This window comes from Schistocerca nitens, chromosome 2 (assembly GCF_023898315.1).
Source record: "Schistocerca nitens isolate TAMUIC-IGC-003100 chromosome 2, iqSchNite1.1, whole genome shotgun sequence".
NCBI lineage: Eukaryota > Metazoa > Arthropoda > Insecta > Orthoptera > Acrididae > Schistocerca > Schistocerca nitens.
In genome coordinates this window covers 113,083,437-113,108,024 of record NC_064615.1, presented here as the reverse complement: position 1 = coordinate 113,108,024, position 24,588 = coordinate 113,083,437, and the positions used below count along the sequence as shown (strand labels likewise).

General features: G+C 42.4%; 1 protein-coding gene across 1 annotated transcript in view; it reads left to right on the top strand.

Moving 5' to 3' along the window:
* The window catches only part of LOC126234289 (retinaldehyde-binding protein 1), a 143,658-nt gene that overhangs the window by 106,817 nt on the left and 12,253 nt on the right, over nucleotides 1-24,588 (top strand). The window contains exons 6-7 of the mRNA XM_049942976.1: nucleotides 19,151-19,261; nucleotides 19,836-19,986. Of these exons, the coding sequence (XP_049798933.1) occupies nucleotides 19,151-19,261; nucleotides 19,836-19,986 (262 nt within the window). The remainder of the gene's footprint in view (nucleotides 1-19,150; nucleotides 19,262-19,835; nucleotides 19,987-24,588) is intronic.

Below are 24,588 nucleotides of genomic sequence, written 5' to 3'. Positions count from 1 at the left end.
CGTCTGAGGATGGGGTGAACATAACATGAATGTATTCTCAAAAATGTGTTTGTTGAGGCATGATCTGTTGGCGTGGTGCGTCGGAAAACGGGTACGATTCATATCGGTGCGTTACGCCCTGTACATTAACTTCACGGACGGTGTAGTTTTGACTTTATGATCTAGAAGTGCTGCTGTCACGTAACGTGGCGAGGGAGTCCGTAAGTTAAGTAGATATATAAACCAGGTCCGGGGATCGCCAAATATTGCCCATGCTTGAGATAGTGTATCTACTCGTATTAAGACTGTGTTTCAGAAGCGATGGTCAGTGTTCAGAGACACGACAGGAATGAACCGAAACAAAAAAGTCAAGCAAACATGTGCTGTAAAACGCATGAGCAGTTCTTGATCTTCGATATTGTGAAACAAATCTCTTCTACTGCAAGCTCTTTGCTTTCCATATTTTGGGAAGTGGCAGTATGGACCAAAACAAGAAAAAAATGTCCAGTAAACATGTGCTCTAAAATACTTACCTTAAAAGAGCTATGAGCACCTGTTTACCTTCGCTACTTTGCAACACAACTCTTCTAATGAAAAAGCGCTCATAACTTTCAAGGTACGCATTTTAGAGCACATGTTTACTGGAATTGTTCTCTTGCCCCTGGTCCATTCTACCACTTCTCAAAATATGGAAAGCAAAGAGCTTGCAGTAGAAGAGATTAGTTTCACAGTATCGAAGATCAAGAACTGCTCATAGCTGTTAAGGTATGCGTCTTAGAGCCCATGTTTGCTTGACTTTTTTGTTTCGAATGACCATTCCTGTCATGTTGTTGTTGTGGTCTTCAGTCCTGAGACTGGTTTGATGCAGCTCTCCATGCTACTCTGTCCTGTGCAAGCTTCTTCATCTCCCCGTACCTATTGCAACCTACATCCTTCTGAATCTGCTTAGTGTATTCATCTCTTGGTCTCCCTCTACGATTTTTACCCTCCACGCCGCCCACCAGTACTAAATTGGTAATCCCTCGATGCCTCAGAATATGCCCTACCAACCGATTCCTTCTTCTAGTCAAGTTGTGCCACAAATTTCTCTTCTCTCTAATTCTATTCAATTCCTCCTCATTAGTTATGTGATCTACCCATCTAATCTTCAGCATTCTTCTGTAGCACCACATTTCGAAAGCTTCAATTCTCTCCTTGTCCAAACTATTCATCGCCACGTTTCACTTCCATACATGGCTACACTCCATACAAATACATTCAGAAACGACTTCCTGACTCATAAATCTATACTCGATGTTAACAAATTTCTCTTCTTGGGAAACGGTAGCCTTGCCATTGCCAGTCTACATTTTATATCCTCTCTACTTCGACCATCATCAGTTATTTTGCTCCCCAAATAGCAAAACTCATTTACTACTTTAAGCGTCTCATTTCCTAACATAATTCCCGCAGCACCACCCGATTTAATTCGGCTGCATTCCATTATCCTCGTTTTGCTTTTGTTGATGTTCATGTTACATCTTCCTTTCAAGACACTGTCCATTCCGTTCAGCTGCTCTTCCAGGTCCTTTTCTGTCTCTGACAGAATTACAATGTCATCGGCGAACTTCAAAGTTTTTATTTCTTCTCCATGGATATTAATTCCTACTCCAAATTTTTATTTTGTTTCCTTTACTGCTTGCTCAATATACAGATTGAATAACATGGGGGATAGGCTACAACCCTGTGTCACTCCCTTCCCAACCACTGCTACCCTTTCATACCCCTCAACTCTTATAACTGCCATTTGTTTCTGAACTGCAATCTGGTTTCTTACACATAACCTCTTAAATAGAACAATGTGGCTTGCTGAGTTTACCAATTCCTCGGACCGAATGCCATCAGCGGCGTCACAAGTTTTCACTCCAAGAGACACTGCAGAGAGACCTGTAATTTAACCTATGACATTGGCGTACTGTCTAGCATCATATTCTGCCATCAGAATTCCCAGAGATGAAGTTTTGTTTCAATACAGACTTATAAGGGTCAATGAAATGAAAAGCGGACACGTGACACAGATTGAATAACATCGGGGATAGGCTACAACCCTGTCACACACCCTTCCCAACCACTGCTTCCCTTTCATGCCCCTCGACTCTTATAACTGCCATCTGGCTTCTGCACAAATTATTAATAGCCTTTCGCTCCCTGTATTTTACCCCTGCCACCTTCAGAATTTGAGAAAGAGTATTCGCATCAACATTGTCAAAAGCTTTCTCTAAGTCTGAAAATGCTAGAAACGTAGGTTTGCCTTTCCTTAATCTATTTTCTAAGATAAGTCGTAGGGTCAGTATTGCCTCACATCTTCCAACATTTCTACGGAATCCAAACTGTCATATCCCTGAATATTGACCATTACTTCTGAAACACTCTGTTCCGCTTTACGCTACTGCTTTTAGCGTGCCCATTTTTACATTTGATAACGACCACTGGTTGTCCAAACGGTGATTGAATTTTGCGACTATTGTAAGAAAATGGTTCAAATGGCTCTGAGCACTATGGGACTTAACATGTGTGGTCATCAGACCCCTAGAACTTAGAACTACGTAAACCTAACTAATCTAAGGACATCACACACATTCATGCCCGAGGGAGGATTCGAACCTAAGACCGTAGCGGTCACGCGGTTCCTGACTGAAGCGCCTAGAACCGCACGGCCACACCGGCCGGCGTAAGAAAATGAAAGAATGACTTTACAGAATGGCGAGCTCTTCACGAATTGTATCTACTCGTATAGTTGCCAAAGAGATATTATATGGTCTCTCACTAGTTGGCCGGCCAGTGTGGCCGTGCGGTTCTAGGCGCTTCAGTCTGGAACCGCGTGACCGCTACGGTCGCAAGTTCGAATCCTGCCTCGGGCATGGATGTGTGTGATGTCCTTAGGTTAGTTAGGTTTAAGTAGTTCTAAGTTCTAGGGGACTGATGACCACAGATGTTACGTCCCATAGTGCTCAGAGTCCCTTTCCCACTAGTTGGCGGATCGAAGGGATCGTGTTCTTAATAGCTGGAGCTGAACAGCTAATTTTGTTCCCCAGCTTGACGCAGAGCGAGTGGAGCGTAGCGGTGGCGACAGCGTTGGTGCTGACCGCGCTTATCTTCGTGCCAGGGGTCGGAGGCGAGGTCGGCAGAGGCGACTTGACGTAACCGCTCGCTGCCCCAGCCGGTGAACTTTGCCTGAAATACTGGCGACGCAGGGCGCGACCGGCCGTTATAACGACCGACTCAGCCAGTCGCGTGTACCGTCTGTTGCGCACTGATAGATAACGTTAGCCCGCTGGGGGCTAAGAGGCAGGGCATCGCGTGGCGTAACACCGAAGTCCGCGGCACGAGGGTGTCTACGCACAAGCAGAGTGTGGTCTGCTGGTGTGTGCTTGTCAGAGCTAGAAACTCCTGCAGCGGTCTGTTCAGTATCTCTTACACGTAACACGCCTTGGTAACTCAGTTTCGTCTGGACTAGCACATACGTACGAACGCAAATTATGAGATAAATCATGGCAGAACAGAAAAACAGCTCCAGTCGCTTAGTGGTGGAAAGGCAGCTGGATCAGATGAGATACCTGTACGATTCTACCGGTTGGCTACATTGAAAGTGCTGCTACTTGAGGAGGTTCTATATGGGCTGTAGATATGCCAATGCGTTAATGCAGAACCGGTTTACACTGGAAAAAGAATTCGTTCCAACTGTGGTCCGATGATGCAAACCTGGCGTTGTACATTGTTTGTATGACGGCACGACATTCAGCCGGCCGATGTGACTGAGCGATTCTAGGTGATTCATTCCGGAACCGCGATGCTGCTACGGTCGCTGGTTCGAATTCCGCCTCGGGCATGGATGTGTGTGATGTCCTTAGGTTAGTTGGGTTTAAGTAGTTCTAAGTCTACATCTATATCTACATCTACGTGATTACTCTACTATTCACAATTAAGTGCCTGGCAGAGGGTTTAATGAACCACCTTCATGCTGTGTCTCTACCGTTCCACTCTCGAACGGCAGGCGGGAAAAACGAGCACTTAAATTTTTCCGTGCGAGCCCTGATTTTTCTTATTTTATCGTGATCATCATTTCTCCCTATGTAGGTGGGTGCCAATAGAATGTTTTCGCAATCGGAGGAGAAAACTGGTGATTGAAATTTCATGAGAAGATCCCGTCGCAACGAAAAACGCCTTTGTTTTGATGATTGCCACTCCAATTCACATATCATGTCTGTGACACTGTCTGCTCTATTTCGCGATAATACAAAACGAGCTGCCCCTCTTTGTACTTTTTCGATGTCATCCGTCAGTCCCACCTGATGCGGATCCCATACCGCACAGCAGTACTCCAGAATAGGGCGGACAAGCGTAATGTAAGCAGTCTCTTTGGTAGACCTGTTGCACCTTCTAAGTGTTCTGCCAATGAATCGCAGGCTTTGGTTTGCTCTGCACACAATATTGTCGATGTGATCGTTCCAATTTAGGTTATTTAAGTTATTTGTAATTGTAATCCCTAAGTATTTAGTTGAATTTACAGTCCTCAGATTTGTGTGACTTATCGCGTAATCGAAATTTAGTTGATTTCTTTTAGTACTCATGTGAATAACTTCGCGCTTTTCTTTATTCAGGTTCAATTGCCACTTTTCGCACCATACAGATATCTTATCTAAATAATTTTGCAAGGCGTTCTGATCATCTGATGACCTTACAAGACGGTAAAGGACAGCATCATCTGCAAACCATCTAAGACGGCTACTCAGATTGTCTCCTATGTCGTTAATATACATCAGGAACAATAGAGGGCCTATATCACTTCCTTGGGGAACGCCGGATATTAATTCTGTATTACTCGATGACTTTTCGTCTATTACTACGAACTGTGATCTTTCTGACAGGAAATTACGAATCCAGTCGCACAACTGAGGCGATACTCCGTAGACACGCAGTTTGATTGGAAGACGCTTGTGAGGAACGGTGTCGAAAGCCTTCTGGAAATCAAAAAATATGGAATCAATTTGACATCCCCTGTCGATAGCACTTATTACTTCATGAGTATAAAGAGCTAGTTGTGTTTCAATAGAACGATATTTTCTGAATCCGTGCTGACTATATGTCAATAAATCGTTTTCTTCGAGGTACTTCATAGTGTTCGAATACAGAATACGTTCTAAAACCATACTGCAAATCGACGTTAGTGATATAGGCCAGTAATTCAGCGGATTACTCCTACTTCCCTTTTTGGGTATTGGTGTAGCAATTTTCCAGTCTTTAGGTACGTATCTTTCTGTGAGCGAGTGGTTGTATATAATTGCTATTTTATCAGCATACTCTGAGAGGAACCTGACTGGTATACAATCTGGACCGGAGGCATTGCCTTTATTAAGTGATTTAAGCTGCTTTGCTACACCGAGGATATCTACTTCTATGTTTCTCATCTTGGCTGTTGTTCTTGATTGGAATTCAGGAATATTTACGTCGCCTTCTTTGGTGAAGAAGTTTCGGAAAACCGTGTTTAATAACTGCTTTAGTGGTACTGTCATCAGTGACTTCACCGTTGTTATTACGCAGTGAAGGTATTGATTGCGTCTTGCCACTGGTGTGCTTTATGTATCACCAGAATCTCTCTGGGTTTTCTGCCAGATTTCGAGACAGAATTTCGTTGTGGAAATTATTAAAAGCATCTCGCATTGAAGTACGCGGCATATTTCGAACTTCTGTAAAACTTTGCCGATCTTGGGGATTTTGCGTTCTTTTAAATTTGGAATGCTTTTTCCGTTGCTTCTGCAACAACGTTCTGACCCGTTTTGTGTACCATGGGGGATCAGTACCATCACTTATTAATTTATGTGGTATATATCTCTCAACTGCTGTTGATACTATCTCTTTGAAAACATTCTACAACTTTTCTACACTTACATGATCAGATCTGAAGGAGTGAGGATTGTCTTTTAAAAAGGCCTTGAGAGCATTTTATCAGATTTTTTTAAAATAGATATACTTTGCGTTTCTTTTTGATGGTTGTAGGTGTTACGGTATTCTGCCTAGCAGCAACTCCCTGTATTCGTCACAACACTCGTTATTTGTCTAGGATTATTTGTTGCTAAAAGGTCAAGTATGCTTTCGCAACCATTTACGCTTCGATTGGGCTCATGAACTAATTGTTCAAAATAATTTTCTGAGAAAGCATTCAGTACAATTTTGGATGATGTTTTATGCCTGCCGCCGGCTTTAAACGTATAATTTTTCCAGCCTATCGAGGGTAGATTGAAGTCACCACCGACTATAATTGTATGAGCGGTGTACTTATCTGAAATGAGACTCAAGTTTTCTTTGAACTGTTCATCAACTATGTCTTCTGAGTCGGGGAGTCGGTAAAACGATCCAATTAATAGTTTAGTCCGATTGTCAGCTATTATAACCTCTACCGATACTATTTCACATGAAATATTTACTTCAATTTCGCTACAAGGCAAACTACCTCTGACAGCAATAAATACTCCACCACCAACTGTATTTAATCTATCCTTTCTGAACACTGTTAGTTCGTCTGAAGGGGACTGATGACTTCTGATGGTAAGTCACATAGTGGTTTGAGCCATCTGAACCATTTGAAGCACGACATTCACACTGTCTTTTGACAGGTCAAAACGTGTGTGAACAATTGGCTATCGAGAAGAGAGAAGGCGCACTGTTAGCGAAATTGGTTTGTGTGGACGGCAGCAGTTACAGTGCTGCATTGAGAGAGTATCGCAGACTGAAATGTCTCAGGAGAGGTCCGATTCCATTAAATTATTTAAACAAGATGGTAATGAAATTCGAAAACACGGGTGAGCCTGGTGTGGCACCTGGAAGAGGAAGGCGTCCTAGCCCGGTGGAAGTCACCTGATAAACAAAGTAAGAGCCTACGGAATATCAGACCAGCTGTGTGGCTGGATTGAAGAGGTTTTAGCAAGCAGAACACAGCATGTTGTCCTCAATGGAGAGACGTCTACAGACGTTAAAGTAACCTCTGGCGTGCCACAGGGAAGTGTTATGGAACCATTGCTTTTCACAATATATATAAATGACCTAGTAGATAGTGTCGGAAGTTCCATGCGGCTTTTCGCGGATGATGCTGTAGTATACAGAGAAGTTGCAGCATTAGAAAATTGTAGCGAAATGCAGGAAGATCTGCAGCGGATAGGCACTTGGTGCAAGAAGTGGCAACTGACCCTTAACATAGACAAATGTAATGTATTGCGAATACATAGAAAGAAGGATCCTTTATTGTGTGATTATTTGATAGCGGAACAAACACTGGTAGCAATTACTTCTGTAAAATATCTGGGAGTATGCGTACGGAACGATTTGAAATGGAATGATCATATAAAATTAATTGTTGGTAAGGCGGGTACCAGGTTGAGATTCATTGGGAGAGTCCTTAGAAAATGTAGTCCATCAACAAAGGAGGTGGCTTACAAAACACTCGTTCGACCTATACTTGAGTGTTGCTCATCAGTGTGGGATCCGTACCAGGTCGGGTTGACAGAGGAGATAGAGAAGATCCAAAGAAGAGCGGCGCGTTTCGTCACACCGTTATTTGGTAAGCGTGATAGCTTTACGGAGATGTTTAGCAAACTCAAGTGGCAGACTCTGCAAGAGAGGCGCTCTGCATCGCGGTGTAGCTTGCTCGCCAGGTTTCGAGTGGGCGCGTTTCTGGATGAGGTATCGAATATATTGCTTCCACCTACTTGTACCTCCCGAGGAGATCACCAATGTAAAATCACAGAGATTCGAGCGCGCACGGAGGCTTTCCGGCAGTCGTTCTTCCCGCGAACCATACGCGACTGGAACGGGAAAGGGAGGTAATGACAGTGGCACGTAAAGTGCCCTCCGCCACACACCGTTGGGTGGCTTGCGGAGTATAAATGTAGATGTAGATGTAGGTGCAGATGTAGAAGTTTTTGACGAGGTTGCTGTTGCTGTAAGTGATCTCGCACCACGTGCCACTGGCAGTGCTAATGCTCGCGTAATGTCACGAGAATTGTTCAATCCATGGTCAACAGCGCGGAAAGTTGTTCGGTCTATTTTACACTGGTACCCGTACAAAGGAAGTCTAATGATTCGCAGAAACATTCTGAATTTGCTCTTCGGGTTCTGGCACGGATTAGAGTTGCTGCCATGTGGTCGGTCAATATTCTATGCATTTGCGAGGCACATTTTACAGTCCACTGTGCAGCGAAGACACAGAGCCCCCGACTTTTGGGTGTTGTCAAACCGTGTGTTGTACACAAAGAGCTTTCGCCGTAAGAGACAGTGTGGTGTAGATTTACAAGTACCTTTATTCTCAGTCCGTTTTCCTATAAAGAGACTACACCCAGAAAACCTGTCACGTGTAGCGTGAGGTCTGTACGTTATCGTGACCTCCTTGTAGAGCAAGTGATTTCCGCTTTGGAAGAGCGCAACTGTGTGAAAACCCCTACTTTCATGCAAGATGGGACAGCGCCTCATGTCGCTCTCACAGTGGAAGATCTCCTTCACGTAACCTTCCACGAACGTGTCCCCGTTAGAGGTTTTTCAGACGCGCGGCCTCTGAGATCATCTGTTCTGAATCGCTGTGACTTTTGGCTCTGGAAATACACAAGAAACACGTTTGTCAGGGACACGTTCGACCTCTGCCTGCTCTGAAGGTCAGTACACAGCAACGTGTTGCTCAGATTCCGCCGGAAATGCTACGGCCAACTGTTGACGACGTCGTCTTACGGATGCAGTTTCTCGTCAAAGTCTCCAGTGCTGATATTGAATAAATTGTGTAAGCAGCAGTTAACAATAACTTCAACATTATGCCTTTCCCGACCTTTTTTTGTTCTACCTTTTCTGTGCACGTCCCTTTCCTAGTCCGTTACACCTGGAAACTTTTCCGTACGCCTTTCTTGCATTTACAGCGCCAGATCTGAACCTGATGACAAAAATTTGAATTATTTTTTTCCCCAGCTTTTGTCGGTTCCTCATTAACGCATTAGGATATGTCTCAAGTTTTGCTGCCTTACTATAGTTAAAGCTCACACTGGACCACTGTAAGTGGCTGCTCTTTAATTGTAACTACCCGGTACAAGCAGTTTTGGGGAAAAACGTACTTCCCTTTTAATAGCAGTTTATCGTAGGTCGCTGGAGCAACAGGGGGTTCCTAGAGACACTCCCGTTTTCAAGGAGGGTCGTATAGCAAATGTACACTGTTATAGGCCTCTATCGCTGACGTCAGTCTATTGTAGAATTATGGAACCTGTTCTATGGCGATGTTTATGATGTTTTCGGAGAACCAAAATCTCCCCTATAAAAATCAGCATGGGTTCCGCTGAGGTCTTACGATACTCAGCTCGCTCTGCCTTCCCATGAAATCTACAGAGCTCCGGATGACCCTGTGTTCCAGTACTTCAACAAGGCTTTTGACGCAGAGTACCACTGAAGCTCAATCAAAGAAATACGACTTTACCGAGTATCGGACAAATTTTACGACTGGATTCAAGAGGTCATTACAGACAGAACTCAACACTTCGTTCTCAACGGTACAGTATTCGACCGTTGTAGAGGTAATTTCAGGAGCACCCCAAGGAAGTGTGATAAGGCTATTGCTGTCTACAGTACTCGTAAATAATCTAGTAGTATAACGTCGAATGGTCCTTAACGCTGTTCGCAGATGACGCGGTTAGTGCCTGGCAAGTGATTCCGGACGTAAATAACTGTTCCACACTCCGCATATACAGGGTTTTCCATTGATAGTGACCGGGCCAGATATCTCACGAAATAAGCGTCAAACGAAAAAACTACAAAGAACGAAACTCGTCTAGCTTGAAGGGGGAAACCAGATGGCGCTATTGTTGGCCCGCTAGATGGCTCTGCCATAGGTCAAACGGATATCAACTGCGTTTTCTTAAAAATAGGAACCCCCGGTGTTTATTACATTTACGTGTAGTACGTAAAGAAATATGAATATTTTATTTGGACCACTTTTTTCGCTTTGTGATAGATGGCGCTGTAATAGTCACAAACGTATAAGTACGTGGTTTCACGTAACATTCTGCCAGTGTGGACGGTATTTGCTTCGTGATACATTACCCGAATTAAAATGGACCGTTTACCAATTGCAGGAAAGATCGGTATCGTGTTGATGTATGGCTGTTGTGATCAAAATGCCCAACAGACGCGTGCTATGTATACTGCTCGGTATCCTGGACGACATCATCCAAGTGTCCGGACCGTTCGCCGGATAGTTACGTTATTTAAGGAAAGAGGAAGTGTTCAGCCACATGTGAAAGGTCAACCACGACCTGCAGCAACTGATGATGCCCAAGTAGGTGTTTTAGCTGCTGTCGCGGCTAACCCGCACATCAGTAGCAGACAAATTGCGCGAGAATCGGGAATCTCAAAAACGTCGGTGCTGAGAATGCTACATCAACATCGATTGCACCAGGAATTGCATGGCCACGACTTTGAACGTCGTGTACAGTTCTGCCACTGGGAACAAGAGAAATTACGGAACGATGACAGATTTTTTGCACGCGTTCTATTTAGCGACGAAGCGTCATTCACCAACGGCGGTAACGTTAACCGGCATAATATGCACTATTGGGCAACGGAAAATCCACGATGGTTGCGACAAGTGGAACATCAGCAACCTTGGCGGGTTAATGTATGGTGCGGCATTATGGGAGGAAGGATAATTTGCCCCCGTTTTATCGATGGCAATCTAAAGGTGCACTGTATGCTGATTTCCTACATAATGTTCTACCGATGTTACTACAAGATGTTTCACTGCATGACAGAATGGCGATGTACTTCCAACATGATGGATGTCCGGCACATAGCTCCCGTGCGGTTGAAGCGGTACTGAATAGCATATTTCATGACAGGTGGATTGGTCGACGAAGCACCACACCATGGCCTGCACGTTCACCGGATCTGACGTCCCCGGATTTTTTTCTGTGGGGAAAGTTAAAGGATATTTGCCATCGTGTTCCACCGACAACACCTGACGACATGCGTCAGCGCATTGTCAATGCATGTGCGAACATTACGGAAGGCGAACTACTCGCTGTTGAGATTAATGTCGTTACACGTATTGCCAAATGCATTGAGGTTGACGGACATCATTTTGAACATTTATTGTATTAATGTGGTATTTACAGGTAATCACGCAGTAACAGCATGCGTTATCAGAAATGATAAGTTCACAAAGGTACATCTATCACATTGGAACAACCGAAATAAAATGTTCAAACGTACCTACGTTCTGTATTTTAATTTAAAAAACCTACCTGTTACCAACTGTTCGTCTAAAATTGTGAGCCATATGTTTGTGAGTATTACAGCGCCATCTATCACAAAGCGAAAAAAGTGGTCCAACTAAAACATTCGTATTTCTTTACGTACTACACGAATATGTAATAAAAATGGTGGTTCCTATTTAAAAAAACGCAGTTGATATCCGTTTGACCTATGGCAACGCCATCTAGCGGGCCAAACATAGCGCCATCTGGTTTCCCCCTTCAAGCTAGACAAGTTTCGTTCTTTGTAGTTTTTTCGTTTGACGATTATTTCGTGAGATATTTGGCCCGATCACGATCAATGGACCACCCTGTATAGTAGAAGAAATTCACTACAGTGCAGTATCACTATTAATGAAAATCGCTGGAAACAATAAGTAGGATAGCATATCTAGGACTACATAAAAATAGTTGGAAATGTAATTCAATCACGAAAGGAATGGATTACAGATCATTTGTTCGACCCATTCTTGAGTATTGCTCGTCAGTTTTGGATCCTTAGAAGGTTCAGTTAACACAATAGATAGACATCCAACGAAGATTGATGTGTTCCGACAATTGGTCGTTCAGTCGGAGCGCGGGGCCTTACGGAGATGCTCTACAAACCATGCTAGCAGAGACTAGGAGAGAGGATTTATGCATCACGGATAGGTTTGCTATTGAAATTCCGAGGGCGTGCGTTCCGGAGAGAGTCAAACAACATGTTACTGCCTTCTGCATAGGTCACGTGAAATGACCACGACGAGTAAGTTCGAGAAATCACAGCTAATACAGAGATTTACCGACAGTCACGGGCCTTTCTCGATCGGAACAGGGAAGAGGAAGAGGGAAGGGTTTACAACAAGTACCCTCCGCCGCACACCTCAGCTTGCTTGCGGAGTATAAATGCAGATATAGATAACATGTCCAGAGCGGGGTTCTCGTACTTGCACGTGGCTTTGTTGGCTCATTTCTTAACTGCAGTATTTGGACAAGAACATTATCGTACAATTTGTGTATAATATAAGCGAACATCTGTATCAAACTTGAACTTACAAAGTTAAATTATAGTACATTCAGTACGTTTCGAGCTATCTCTCCATAATTAGGCTTGCATAGGACGGATAAACGAACATCAGATCCAGAAATAACCGTTCAGTCTGCAATGGAGTGTGCTCTATTTTTAAAGTTCCTGGCAGGTAAAAACAGCGGGCCAGATGGGGAACAGAACCTGGAACCTTGACTTTCGCGGATAGTGATAACCAACTGAGCTACACAGGCACGACTCAGCAGCCGCCGCCTTTATAGTTCGGCATGCGCTATTGCCTCTTTCTTCCCTTCGACACATCACTGAAATTGTGTTGTCTGCTTTAGTGGACAAGGACTGCTGGAACAAAGAATATTGCGGAGATGCGGCTTAGTCACAGCCGAGGTGTTGGTTTCTAGAAACAGTCTGGCTTTATTCCTCCATTATTTCTCGTTTCCAGAGGCAGTGAAGCGGATTAGTTGCTCTCTTGTCCGTCTTACATCCGCCTTTTGTTGCTGTATTTTCCTGTGAAGTAGACATGACACATGGCACCGTTTTTCTTTTGTCTGATCTGTCTGTAACATGTCATCGTCGGAAAAACATATTTCTGGTGTTATAGGCCAGTTGCCTTACAGGATATAACTCTGGTTCTCCACGAAGGTTCAAATGGTTCAAATGGCTCTAAGCACTATGGGACTTAACATCTGAGGTCATCAGTCCCCTAGAGCTTAGAACTACTTAAAGCTAACTAACCTAAGGACATCACACACATCCATGCCCGAGGTAGGATTCGAACCTGCGACCGTAGCGGTCACGCGGTTCCGGACTGTAGCGCCTAGAACCGCTCGGCCACTCCGGCCGGCTGTAGGAAAATGCCGGCCTGTTTTTCATCTGCGCCCTGCAGACACTAAAAAGAATAGCAGGAATATCAATGCATACCGAACTGAGTGACCTCATTCCAAAGACAAATTACAGACGTTTTTCTCTTTTAGGGTACACGTCGATTGTAGCGATATTAAAGGGGGAATTCTTTTATTCTAATCTGTCCTCGCACGTTAATTTGACGAGTTAGTGTGTAAATCATCTGATGATGACTTGCTAAGACGCCGAAACCTGTCATCATACTATTTCCGTGTTCCAAGGCCGCCTAGTTTGGGATAAAAAAAGACGACTCGCCACGGATGTAAAAACAAAATAATTGTCAAATAGTATATGGCTTGTTGTTGTTGTTGTGGTCTTCAGTCCTGAGACTGGTTTGATGCAGCTCTCCATGCTACTCTATCCTGTGTAAGCTTCTTCATCTCCCAGTACCTACTGCAACCTACATCCTTCTGAATCTGCTTAGTGTATTCATCTCTTGGTCTCCCCCTACGATTTTTACCCTCCACGCTGCCCTCCAATACTAAATTGGTGATCCCTTGATGCCTCAGAACATGTCCTACCAACCGATCCCTTCTTCTGGTCAAGTTGTGCCACAAACTCCTCTTCTCCCCAATCCTATTCAGTACCTCCTCATTAGTTATGTGATCTACCCATCTAATCTTCAGCATTCTTCTGTAGCACCACATTTCGAAAGCTTCTATTCTCTTCTTGTCCAAACTATTTACCGTCCATGTTTCACTTCCATACATGGCTACACTCCATACAAATACTTTCAGAAATGACTTCCTGACACTTAAATCTATACTCGATGTTAACAAATTTCTCTTCTTCAGAAACGCTTTCCTTGCCATTGCCAGTCTACATTTTATATCCTCTCTACTTCGACCATCATCAATTATTTTACTCCCCAAATAGCAAAACTCCTTTACTACTTTAAGTGTCTCATTTCCTAATCTAATACCCTCAACATCACCCGACTTAATTCGACTACATTCCATTATCCTCGTTTTGCTTTTGCTGATGTTCATCTTATATCCTCCCTTCAAGACACCATCCATTCCGTTCAACTGCTCTTCCAAGTCCTTTGCTGTCTATGACAGAATTACAATGTCATCGGCGAACCTCAAAGTTTTTATTTCTTCTCCATGGATTTTAATACCTACTCCAAATTTTTCTTTTGTTTCCTTTACTGCTTGCTCAATATACAGATTGAATAACATCGGGGAGAGGCTACAACCCTGTCTTACTCCATTCCCAACCACTGCTTCCCTTTCATGTCCCTCGACTCTTATAACTGCCATCTGGTTTCTGTACAAATTGTAAATAGCCTTTCGCTCCCTGTATTTTACCCCTGCCACCTTTAGAATTTGAAAGAGAGTATTCCAGTCAACATTGTCAAAAGCTTTCTCTAAGTCCACAAATGCTAGAAACGTAGGTTTGCCTTTCCTTAATCTTTCTTCTAAGATAAGTCGTAAGGTCAGTATTGCCTCACGTGTTCCGATATTTCTACGGAATCCAAACTGATCTTCCCCGAGGTCTGCTTCTACCAGTTTTTCCATTCCTCTGTAAAGAATCCTTGTTAGTATGTAGCAGCTGTGGCTTATTAAACTGATCGTTCGGTAATTCTCACATCTGTCAACACCTGCTTTCTTTGGGATTGGAATTATTATATTCTTCTTGAAGTCTGAGGGTATTTCGCCTGTTTCATACATCTTGCTCACCAGATGGTTGAGTTTTGTCAGGGCTGGCTCTCCCAAGGCCGTCAGTAGTTCCAATGGAATGTTGTCTACTCCGGGGGCCTTGTTTCGACTCAGGTCTTTCAGTGCTCTGTCAAACTCTTCACGCAGTATCGTATCTCCCATTTCATCTTATATGGCTTATTGCCCTTAATTATCAGTGTCTACCAAATAGATGGACAAGCGGCGGAGAAAAAGGAAATCTCTAGCTGCTGGATTTGTCAGTACGACTTGTGCAAGAAAAGCCACAAAAGACGCCGCACACTGAACAATATCACGCGCAGTTCTGACCTTCATTTATGAGTAGTAGAGGCTCAAGGAATCCACACGAGACTCCTTCGTGTATGTGTGTGTGTGTGTTTGTGTGTGTGTGTCGGTGGGTGTGGGTGTGTGTTCCACATCTCCGCCTAAACCACTGGACCGATTTCAATCAAATTTATTACACGTATCACTTACTGTGTGGAGAGAATCGCTGGGGAGCTAAGAACTACCTACCTATCAAAGGAGCGGGGGTGGGGATGAAAAAGTAGTGTATCTCACGACTCGCGAATTCGCAGTGTTTATTCATCCAGTATTTGAGAATGAGAGCACTTAGTGACTTGGAACCAACTTTACACATAATTTAAAACCTTAGCAAACTTTTTCTCGTTGACTAAACCCACAAAATAATGAAAAGAAAAAAGTTCATCGCTACAACGTCATCCCTGTTCCTACAGTAAAACTGCCGCATCAGGGCTGACGCTTCAATTGATTGCTTCATTACTGCTAAATTTATTCAGGACACATTTTGCAGGTAGTATTCACGTATGCCACTGAATGAACCTACAAAACTATGTCATTGTACGACATATAGTTCACGAGCTATGGCGTCACAAACCCTGAAATGTGAGAAAACTGCCGCATCATGCATGCTGTTCTAATTTATTACGCCTTTACTCCCAACTTACCACCGAATGTAGCTGCAAAATGATATCATTGTACGACAGTTGTTCAGGAGATATGACGCGTCATAGAGATTGAACTGCGGGAAATGAGAATTGCAGGACGAAATTCGCTACAGATACAGGTAAAGTACATGTACCATAATGCGTGAAATATGTTAAATATCAGTGAAACGTATTCTCCCAAAGCCACGGCTGAAATGCTATTCCTAAACCCCTGGATCTATTTCAACCAAACGCAATATACGTATTACTCTATGGAAAGAAATACAGTGGGGATAAGGACCAGAAGCCTCCTGTTGGGGTAAGGATGATAATGTGGACAGAGAAGTGGGAAGGAAGAGATGGACAGAAAGGGGAAGGAGGACATGCACACAGATATAAGGGGGGAGGAGATCTACACAGCGAGGAGGAAGGGGAAATGGACAGAGAAAGGGCAGAGGAGATGGCACAAAGGAAGGGAAGAGGAGTAGATGCAGAGAGAGAGAGGGGAGAGGAACAGATGGACTGACAGAGGGTGGGGGAGGAGATGGGCACAGAGACAAGGAGGAGGAAATAAGCAGAGAAAGGGAAGAGGAGATGGACAGAGAGAGAGAGGAGGTAATGGGCAGAGAGAGGGAGAGGATGAGATGGACAGAGGGAGGGTCAGGCAGAGATAGGCATTTGGTGGTGGATAGTGGTCAGAGAGAGGGAGCAGGAGATGGAAAGAGAGAAGTGTGGAGAAGATAGACAAAGACAGGGGGGAGGTGGAGGTAGGCTAACAGAAGTCGAATAAATACGTCCTGGAGCAACGCTGGATACTCAACTAGTAGGATAATAATCCTGCTGGAGGCACATCTGCAACTGAGCATTATACCAGAGGTTGAAAATACCGCTTCAGTTGTAAAGTTCTTGTATTATCACACGACAGGTTTCGGGCTCTTATATGCTCATCCTCAGGTGTCGTAACTGGGTGCTGTGAGCCCCGAGCGCCCTGGTAGACGTGTACGAGGCGCGGTGTGCTACCTACGAGTGTAGAGTATGGAGTAGCATGGAGTAGTCACTCCATGCACGGTTTGCGCTTATAGGTAGCACACCGCGCATTGTACACGTCTACCAGGGCCCTCGGGGCTCACAGCACCCAGTTACGACACCTGAAGATGAGCATATAAGAATCCGAAACCCGTCGTGTGATAATACAAGAACGTTACAACTAAAGTGGAATTTTCAACCTCTGGTAGTATGATAATATTTAATTTCAAGCTTACTTCAGTATTTCAGTGTTAACTTTATACCACTCGCTTCTTAACAGCCGTTTCATATCATAATATGATAAAAATAAAACAGTGTGTTTCTGTTGCCCATGGTCTTTCGTATTTATTCAGTATCTTTTCAACATCTTACTTCTTTTTCGGCCTTAAAATATCAGTTCACAACGCGACCATACAGATTGGGAGAAACCATTTTGTTTGAGGAAGGAAGGATGGAAGTTTTCGCTGTCTCTTTGCTTTGTTATTGGTCGCGTAACAACTAATATATGAGATAAAATATGTTGCTACGAAAAGAGCCCTGAACTACTTTCTAGGGATGCTGTGCTGTGACTTTTTTTGGATCATTAATTTTCAACAAAACAAAATATATTATGTTCTTATTATTCTGGATCTGGTTTTCTATTAAAGAAACATTGTTTCGTTACTGTAACTCGCTGTAAAGTTCAACATATCTTCCTTACTTTACAGTTATTGAAAAGGTTAGTGAAAATTATTTCGTTATCAACACTGATGTTACAGTACGCAATGTTTGTTCAACATCAAAATTTTGCAGTGGATTTTTGTTAATAGTAAAATACCAATAAGTACCTCGACTAACACGAGAACATGAGACTATTATCAGAGAAAAAGATGTTTTTACTATAATGTTTGCCAGACCAGAACTGTGCACAGCAAGATTTCTTTTATGTTATGAAGGTAAATTATCTTTTTGCACTGTTAATAATACATCATCTGCAGCCCGCGTCCACCTGTAAAACACATCATAAAGTCTGCTGCTCTGACTTGCAATTCCGAAAGCTGAAATAAATAATTTTAGTTCACTATTACCTGTCCGCTTCTTTGCGGTGTGATTGGTTTCATTTAATGTAGTGTGAATGCGCCGCGGCAGCGGCTCGTTCGTTCGTAGCGCAGCTCTGCACCACGAATAATATTTAAATAGCTGAAAATGTCTAAAAAGTGTGGGATAAAATACCAGGCAAGTTTTCACTAAGTAACTCTATTCAAAACATTTAGACAGATTAAATTATTACACACCTTTACAAATCAGTACCTAATGGCGTCCTTCTCTCAATCTTGACAAAAGAATGCTACACAAGCATACAATATAGCGTCACAGACTCTTCCTACCCACGTAACTCCAAGAAGACGACAGAGAAATTAATGCTCGGTCACTACTATTTATACTCGTTGCGACATATTCTCATCTTTGTTTGATATTTAATAAGTATCGTCTGTGGCGGTTTCAGTACTGGCCGACACAGATATTATCTTTTAAAAAATCGGTACATAATTCTATACAAGTATAAAACATGGCACATAATGGTTTGTCTTTATTACATAAAGTTCACACAATCGTTGTCCGCGCAATTACAATCATCCAATTAAATTATTCTTTTCTCCTTTTTTACGACATATAATATGTGTTTTGCTAAGAGACGTTACAAAGTTTGCGAGGAAGAAAGAAAGGAATGAATTCTGTACTCGTCTTACTTTTTGTTCTTGCAGAGGAAAATTGGAGAGAATTTTCGCCTTATGAAATACACAATTGATTAATTTTTGTTTTAGCTTTATATGTATCGGCAGTTCTTGTGCTATGTTCAGTTGGATTTTGTGTGTTATTCTGTCTGAAAATTACTGCAACATGGTGTCATCTTACTGACGTTTGTATGACATTCCCCTTCACAGTTATTCTCATGTACAATATCACTTCTTTTGATACAGACATATTGTGATCGTATTCCTTCAGAAATTGATCTGCTCCCCAGCCCTGTTTTCCTCCATTACCTTCTCCAGTTTTCGGTTCACCATTCTTAACATAACTTTGGCTGCATGTGGAGTGAGGCTATTGTCCTGTGTTTACTGCATACCTTGGTACCCTGCTATTACAGCTCGATGGTATGTAATGGTGTGGATGTACTACATTTTAAAGAAAGTGGAAGGTGTATTGTGCACAACTGCAGACAGGACTGTAATTGTACTTTCAGCAAAATCTGCCCTGTTTCATCACAAGCATATGAACCTTTGACAAAACTGTTCACAGGATGCCATGCCGCTGAGACTGAAGGAGGTGCATATCGTAAAACAGCCGTACATTTTCAACATGGTATTCACTATGTTTAAGCCGTTCATCAGGGAAAAACTGAGGAACAGGGTAAGGAGATAGTCGATTAATAAATACTGAAAGCTATAACGTAAACTGTAACACATCTTTCTTGTATGCTATAACTGGAAAGTAAATTATTTGGTCGGAGAGAAATGTATTCTTTGCTACTATTAACTAAATTAAATAGTATTGGTTCCTAGAAATAACTTAACTGATCCTGTAAGACTCATTTGAAGGACACTGGTTTTAGCTGTAGAGTTGTTTTTGATTATATGTTTCAATAGTCTTATGCATTTCATACAGCCCTCGTTACATAAGCTCACCATGAGAGTGCAAATAAAGTAATTTCCAAAACTTTCTATGTTAAAACTTCAAAAGGTTCAGTTCAGTTTGCCAAAATGCAACGTCATGTCAATTCGTAAATTGAAAGGAAAGGATACTTTATGTACTCGACCCTTTTGCTATCCCTGACTTTGGTTTCGCGGAGGAGAAGTTTTTTACATCTTCATCTGCACTTTTATTTTAATAAGGAATGAGAAGAAAAAATTGAAACTCTTTTGTAATCTATGAAAAGCACTTCCAGTGTTACGTACATCAGCTTTACACAGGATATGTGTTACAGATGTTCTTCCACGGTGACAAAATGGAGTCACTGCACAAGCACCTCGATCCCAGCCACCTTCCTGAGGACTATGGCGGCAAGCTGCCGAAAATTGACTACACAAGCAAAGACTGGTACCCAGTAATTTGTGATATTACAGATGAAATTAAAGGTACATTTGCCACTTTACATCAGGTGAAGCTAAATTAACTTTTAATAAGTGTGTGTGTGTCATAACTGAAATCAATTATAATCCATACAAATTACAAAAATGAATGTACCTATATATGTATGTATGTATGTTCCCCATCTCATCTTAAACAATAGGATCGATTTCAACCAAACTTGGTACACGTATCACATACTGAAAAACTGCCGCTTAAAGCACTACGTTTTAATTTTTACTTCTTTACTACGAACTGCATTCGTGACACATTTTGCAGACAGTATTCGAATATAGCACCGCATGCACCAGAAAAATTACATCATTTTTCAGCAAATAGTTCTAGAGATACGACTTCATAAACATTGAGCTGCATGAAAATGAAGCTGCATGGCGAAATTTGTTTGACTTACGGGTCGACTATGCCTACAAATACGTATGAAATATGTGTGAAATATTTGTCAAGTGCATTTGGGGGCAAAGCCACAGGTAAAAAGCTCATCCTAAATCCCTGGAACTATTTCAATCAAATGTGGTACGCATATTAGTTAGAATCTGGAAAGAAACACTGTAGAGGTAATAACTACTGGGCTCCTATTGAGGTGGCGGGGGGGGGGGGGGGGCAGGCAGGAAGAGATAGGCACAGACAGGAGGTGGAGCAGACGGTCAGGGACAGGGGAGGGGGAAATGGACAGAGAGAGGGGAGAGATGGAGAAAGGAAAGAGGAGGAGATGGACAAAGAAGGGGGACGAAGAAATAGACAGAGAGGGAAAAGGAGATGAAGAGATAGATGAGGCTGGAAGAAACGGACAGAGAAAGGGAAGAAGAGGTGGTGGATAGAGAGAGAAGAGAAAAGGAGGTGGACACAGAAAAGAAGAGGGAGGAGATGAACAGGGTGAAGGCGAAGGAGGAGACTGAGGAAGAGAGGGGGAGGAGGAGGTGGGATTAGAGGAGGAAGGAGGAGATAGCCTGAGAGGGGAGGTGCAGATTGACAGAGAGAGAGAGAGAGAGAGAAAGAGTGGGCGATGGAAAGAGAGAGGTGCAAGAGGCGATGGACAGAGTGTCTGGATGGAGGAGGTGAACAGAGAGAGGGGGTGAAGGAGATGGACAGAGAGGAGGTGAAGAATGTTGTGGATGGAGAGAGGGAAGAGGAGGAGATGAACTACTAGAAGTTTGGAGTAAATACATAACTGGGAAAGCCCGGCTATTGAGCTAGTATTTACATGCACAGCAGGAACAATATGTGGCAGTACTGAAACGTAGCGAAGTGGCAATATGTAAACGGAAAATGTTTGTATTAAAGTCCATCTACTGTCTTTGTAGCCTTTTTTATGCAAATGTACATTTCGAACTCACAGGTTTATCATCGAGATATTTTGTTACGTTATGCGTGTCGAAAACGCAATGAATGTTCTTACATAACAGATGAAGATGTGAGTTCGGAATATGCGTAGACATATTAAAAATTCTTTAAAGTCAGTAGACAGATTTTGTTATTAAGTTTTCCATTCTTTCATTGTCTCAGTTTGACAAGAATAGTCATTATGTCTCACATGACACCAGGATACAAACTGAAAAAGAAGTCTGTGAACTATATCATTTTCACTTCCGAGTTTTAGCTCTCTGGAGCGTGCAAGTCTGTACGATAAGGCAATGAACTTGATTGTGATTGTAATGCATTAATATTCGACAAAAATGGTGTCTGCTAAAACTAATTCATAGGTTCGGTTATTGGTAAAACAAATGACAGACTTTGGTGTATTGGTTAACTGCAGTTTGTGTACGAATGTGAGGCCTTACAAAATACTTATACAGTATATATGGGAATATCGACGGTTTGTTTACGTATACTACGCAACCAGTCGCTTATGGACCAGAATTATGGACGTTAGGAGAAGTGAAAATAAATAAACTGTGACCATTTCAATGAAACATCCTGCGAAAAATCGGCGACCCTGTGAGAAGTGCATTAAGGACGCCAAATAAGATACAACGAACAATTACTGAATTTTATGCAAGTCAAGTTATTTTTAAATTCATAGTATCACAGGGAATGCATTTTATACCACATTTGGAGAGATTGGCAGTTGACAGCATGCCCAAGAGAATAATGAAAGTAAAATTCTCTTCCACCAAAAAAAGGACATCCAAAGACAAAATGGCTGAAAATACGTTCAATCAACCTGCCAAAATGGATATATTCGGATGGTGGAGGTAACCATAAAATAGAGGGCGTGGCGCATCATGAGCTGCAGTGCTAAAGAGGAAGAGGCCCGTGATTCGATGGCCTCATCTTTACCAAATATTACCTTTGACTGTCCCTTTTCACTGACATTCTAGTTGCCGGCAGACAAAAATCAGCTGTTAGTGCTACAGATGAGCTATTATTTGAGGATGTGAATCGGAAAAGCAGAAAGACCACATGTGACACACTTCGTTAGCAACTATCTGCTTCATCATCGTTAAAGTTATTCATCGGCGTCAGAAATGAAGTCACAAGGCGACTGAAAAAGTATGGAACGTAAAATATTCCGTCTGCGGTTTACGTAATTTGTGCTGAGTAACGTTACCAAGCACTTTTGTTTCACGTAGAGGTCATGGTATTAATCTCTGAACGTTTCCTGTAAGCACTGAACATGTAAGAAGAAACAAAATTGCAACGCGGCTTTAATTGATGTTTACTCTGAGAAACTTGCAAGTCATCACAGCCGTTTAGTAACAGCCTCTCACAGGTGTTCACATTTTCCTTGTGCTGAATTGTCTCCGAGATTTAAGTGCACAAAGCGTTTAACAAGAATTATTATAATGTCTGTAAGTTTTTATAGACTTTACCCCATCGTCGGCTTCCTCTGTAGTGTTAGGATAATGGTATACTGTGTCAAATGGACATAACAGGCCAAATATGTCGAGGATTGCGAGTATTAAAGAGATTAAAATATTTCACGAAAGACTTATGCGTTCTACGTACCATCTGTCAGTACTTCTCAGAAAGTTAGGGCGCAAGAAGGTCACATGAAACACAGATGAATTTCCAGTTATTAGAACACTACTAACCATGTATACAAAGTCAACTTCGTAACACAAAACTTAGAAGTATCTCCTTTTTATATATATTACCGAAGATTTCCAGATACATTTTTTGAGAAGTACCTAATTGCAGTCTATGGTACTAAACAACTAAAAGGGAAACCCAATTTCAGTAACGGGTTGCCTATCTAAGGCTTAAAGGGGCAACAAAAATTTGAATTTCAGAATTTCATACAATTATTGACCGAATTTAAAAATTTAAAAAGTCCTTAATAATCTGCTCATTAAGTGGTATAATGTTACGTTTAAGGTTTAACACAGCAGGTCAAGTAATAAAGTTAGAAACTGTATAGGCCTTATATGTACTGAGGCAGCAGAACTCATGGCGTGCAGATTATCCAGTCTGTATTCATCCAGTAACCAGACGTCTGAAGCTGTTATGTACAGGTTGTTTAAGAAAAGTGTCACATATTCCTACAGGACGTAGTTTGGTCAAAGCTAGAACGCAAGTTCGTTTAATACGTATTGTGTCTAGAAACCAATACCTGTTGAGAAATGGCACAATCTGTTCTGTCATTTCCGACTGTCATGCCACGTAATAATAGACGACATAGACAGGGTTGCATGTGGTTACCACGCATCCTGTCACATTCTTCATCCCTTATTCGCACTGAATCACACACTCCCTCGAATACACATGGCTCCATTTGCATCGCATCACATTAATTGCTCACATTCTCCTGTAACGTCTGGACATTGTCGATGGATTGGCCGTACACCAATGTCTTAAAAATATCGCCATAGCCAGAAATACAACGGCTTCATGCTCGATGAACGGGCAGGACATGCTAACGGACAACCTCGACCAATCCGGCGCCCATGAAAAGTTGTGGTGAGCTACTGTTACACAATCCGTAGAAAATAGGGTGGTGGATCCTCGTGCACAAACCACAGCGATTGTATTTCTGCAAGGGTAACGTTCTCCAACAGTGCCGGAAATTCATCACCCAGAATCGGTGATAAGCAGCATCCGATAATCTTCTTGGTAAAGTGTACGGCCTCTACGAGTGTGTCACCGACAATTTCTGCCCTTACGTCGACACTCAAGCGATCCCAGTATCTCACTTTTAACGTTTCTCTCTCTCTCTCTCTCTCTCTCTCTCTCTCTCTCTCTCTCTATGAAATTATAGTGCATAAAAAGATTCTGGGAGATAACTATTAAGGAAAGCTTTCCCAGTATTTAGAATATCAAGCATAGCTGCAGCAGCAAGTGTGCAAATGTAATATATGGAATGAAAACAGCCACCAGTTGGTGAAGGTAGTAGTCGAAAGCAGCTGACCTAGTTTTCAGTCCAGATAAATGGGCCTTCTTCAGATGTCATATACGTTTTACATGCTGACCAAGATGTGCCAGCAACCTAGGTTAAGAGCTTTTGACTATTACATTCAGAAACTGGTGGCTGTTTTATTCCTTAAGTTACTTTCCCAGTATGTCACGGTAAAAAAATTACTTCCCTGACTGGTGGGAGAAACGCCCATAGACGGCAAATCTAAGCAAAAAATATGAGAAAATGAAATTAATTA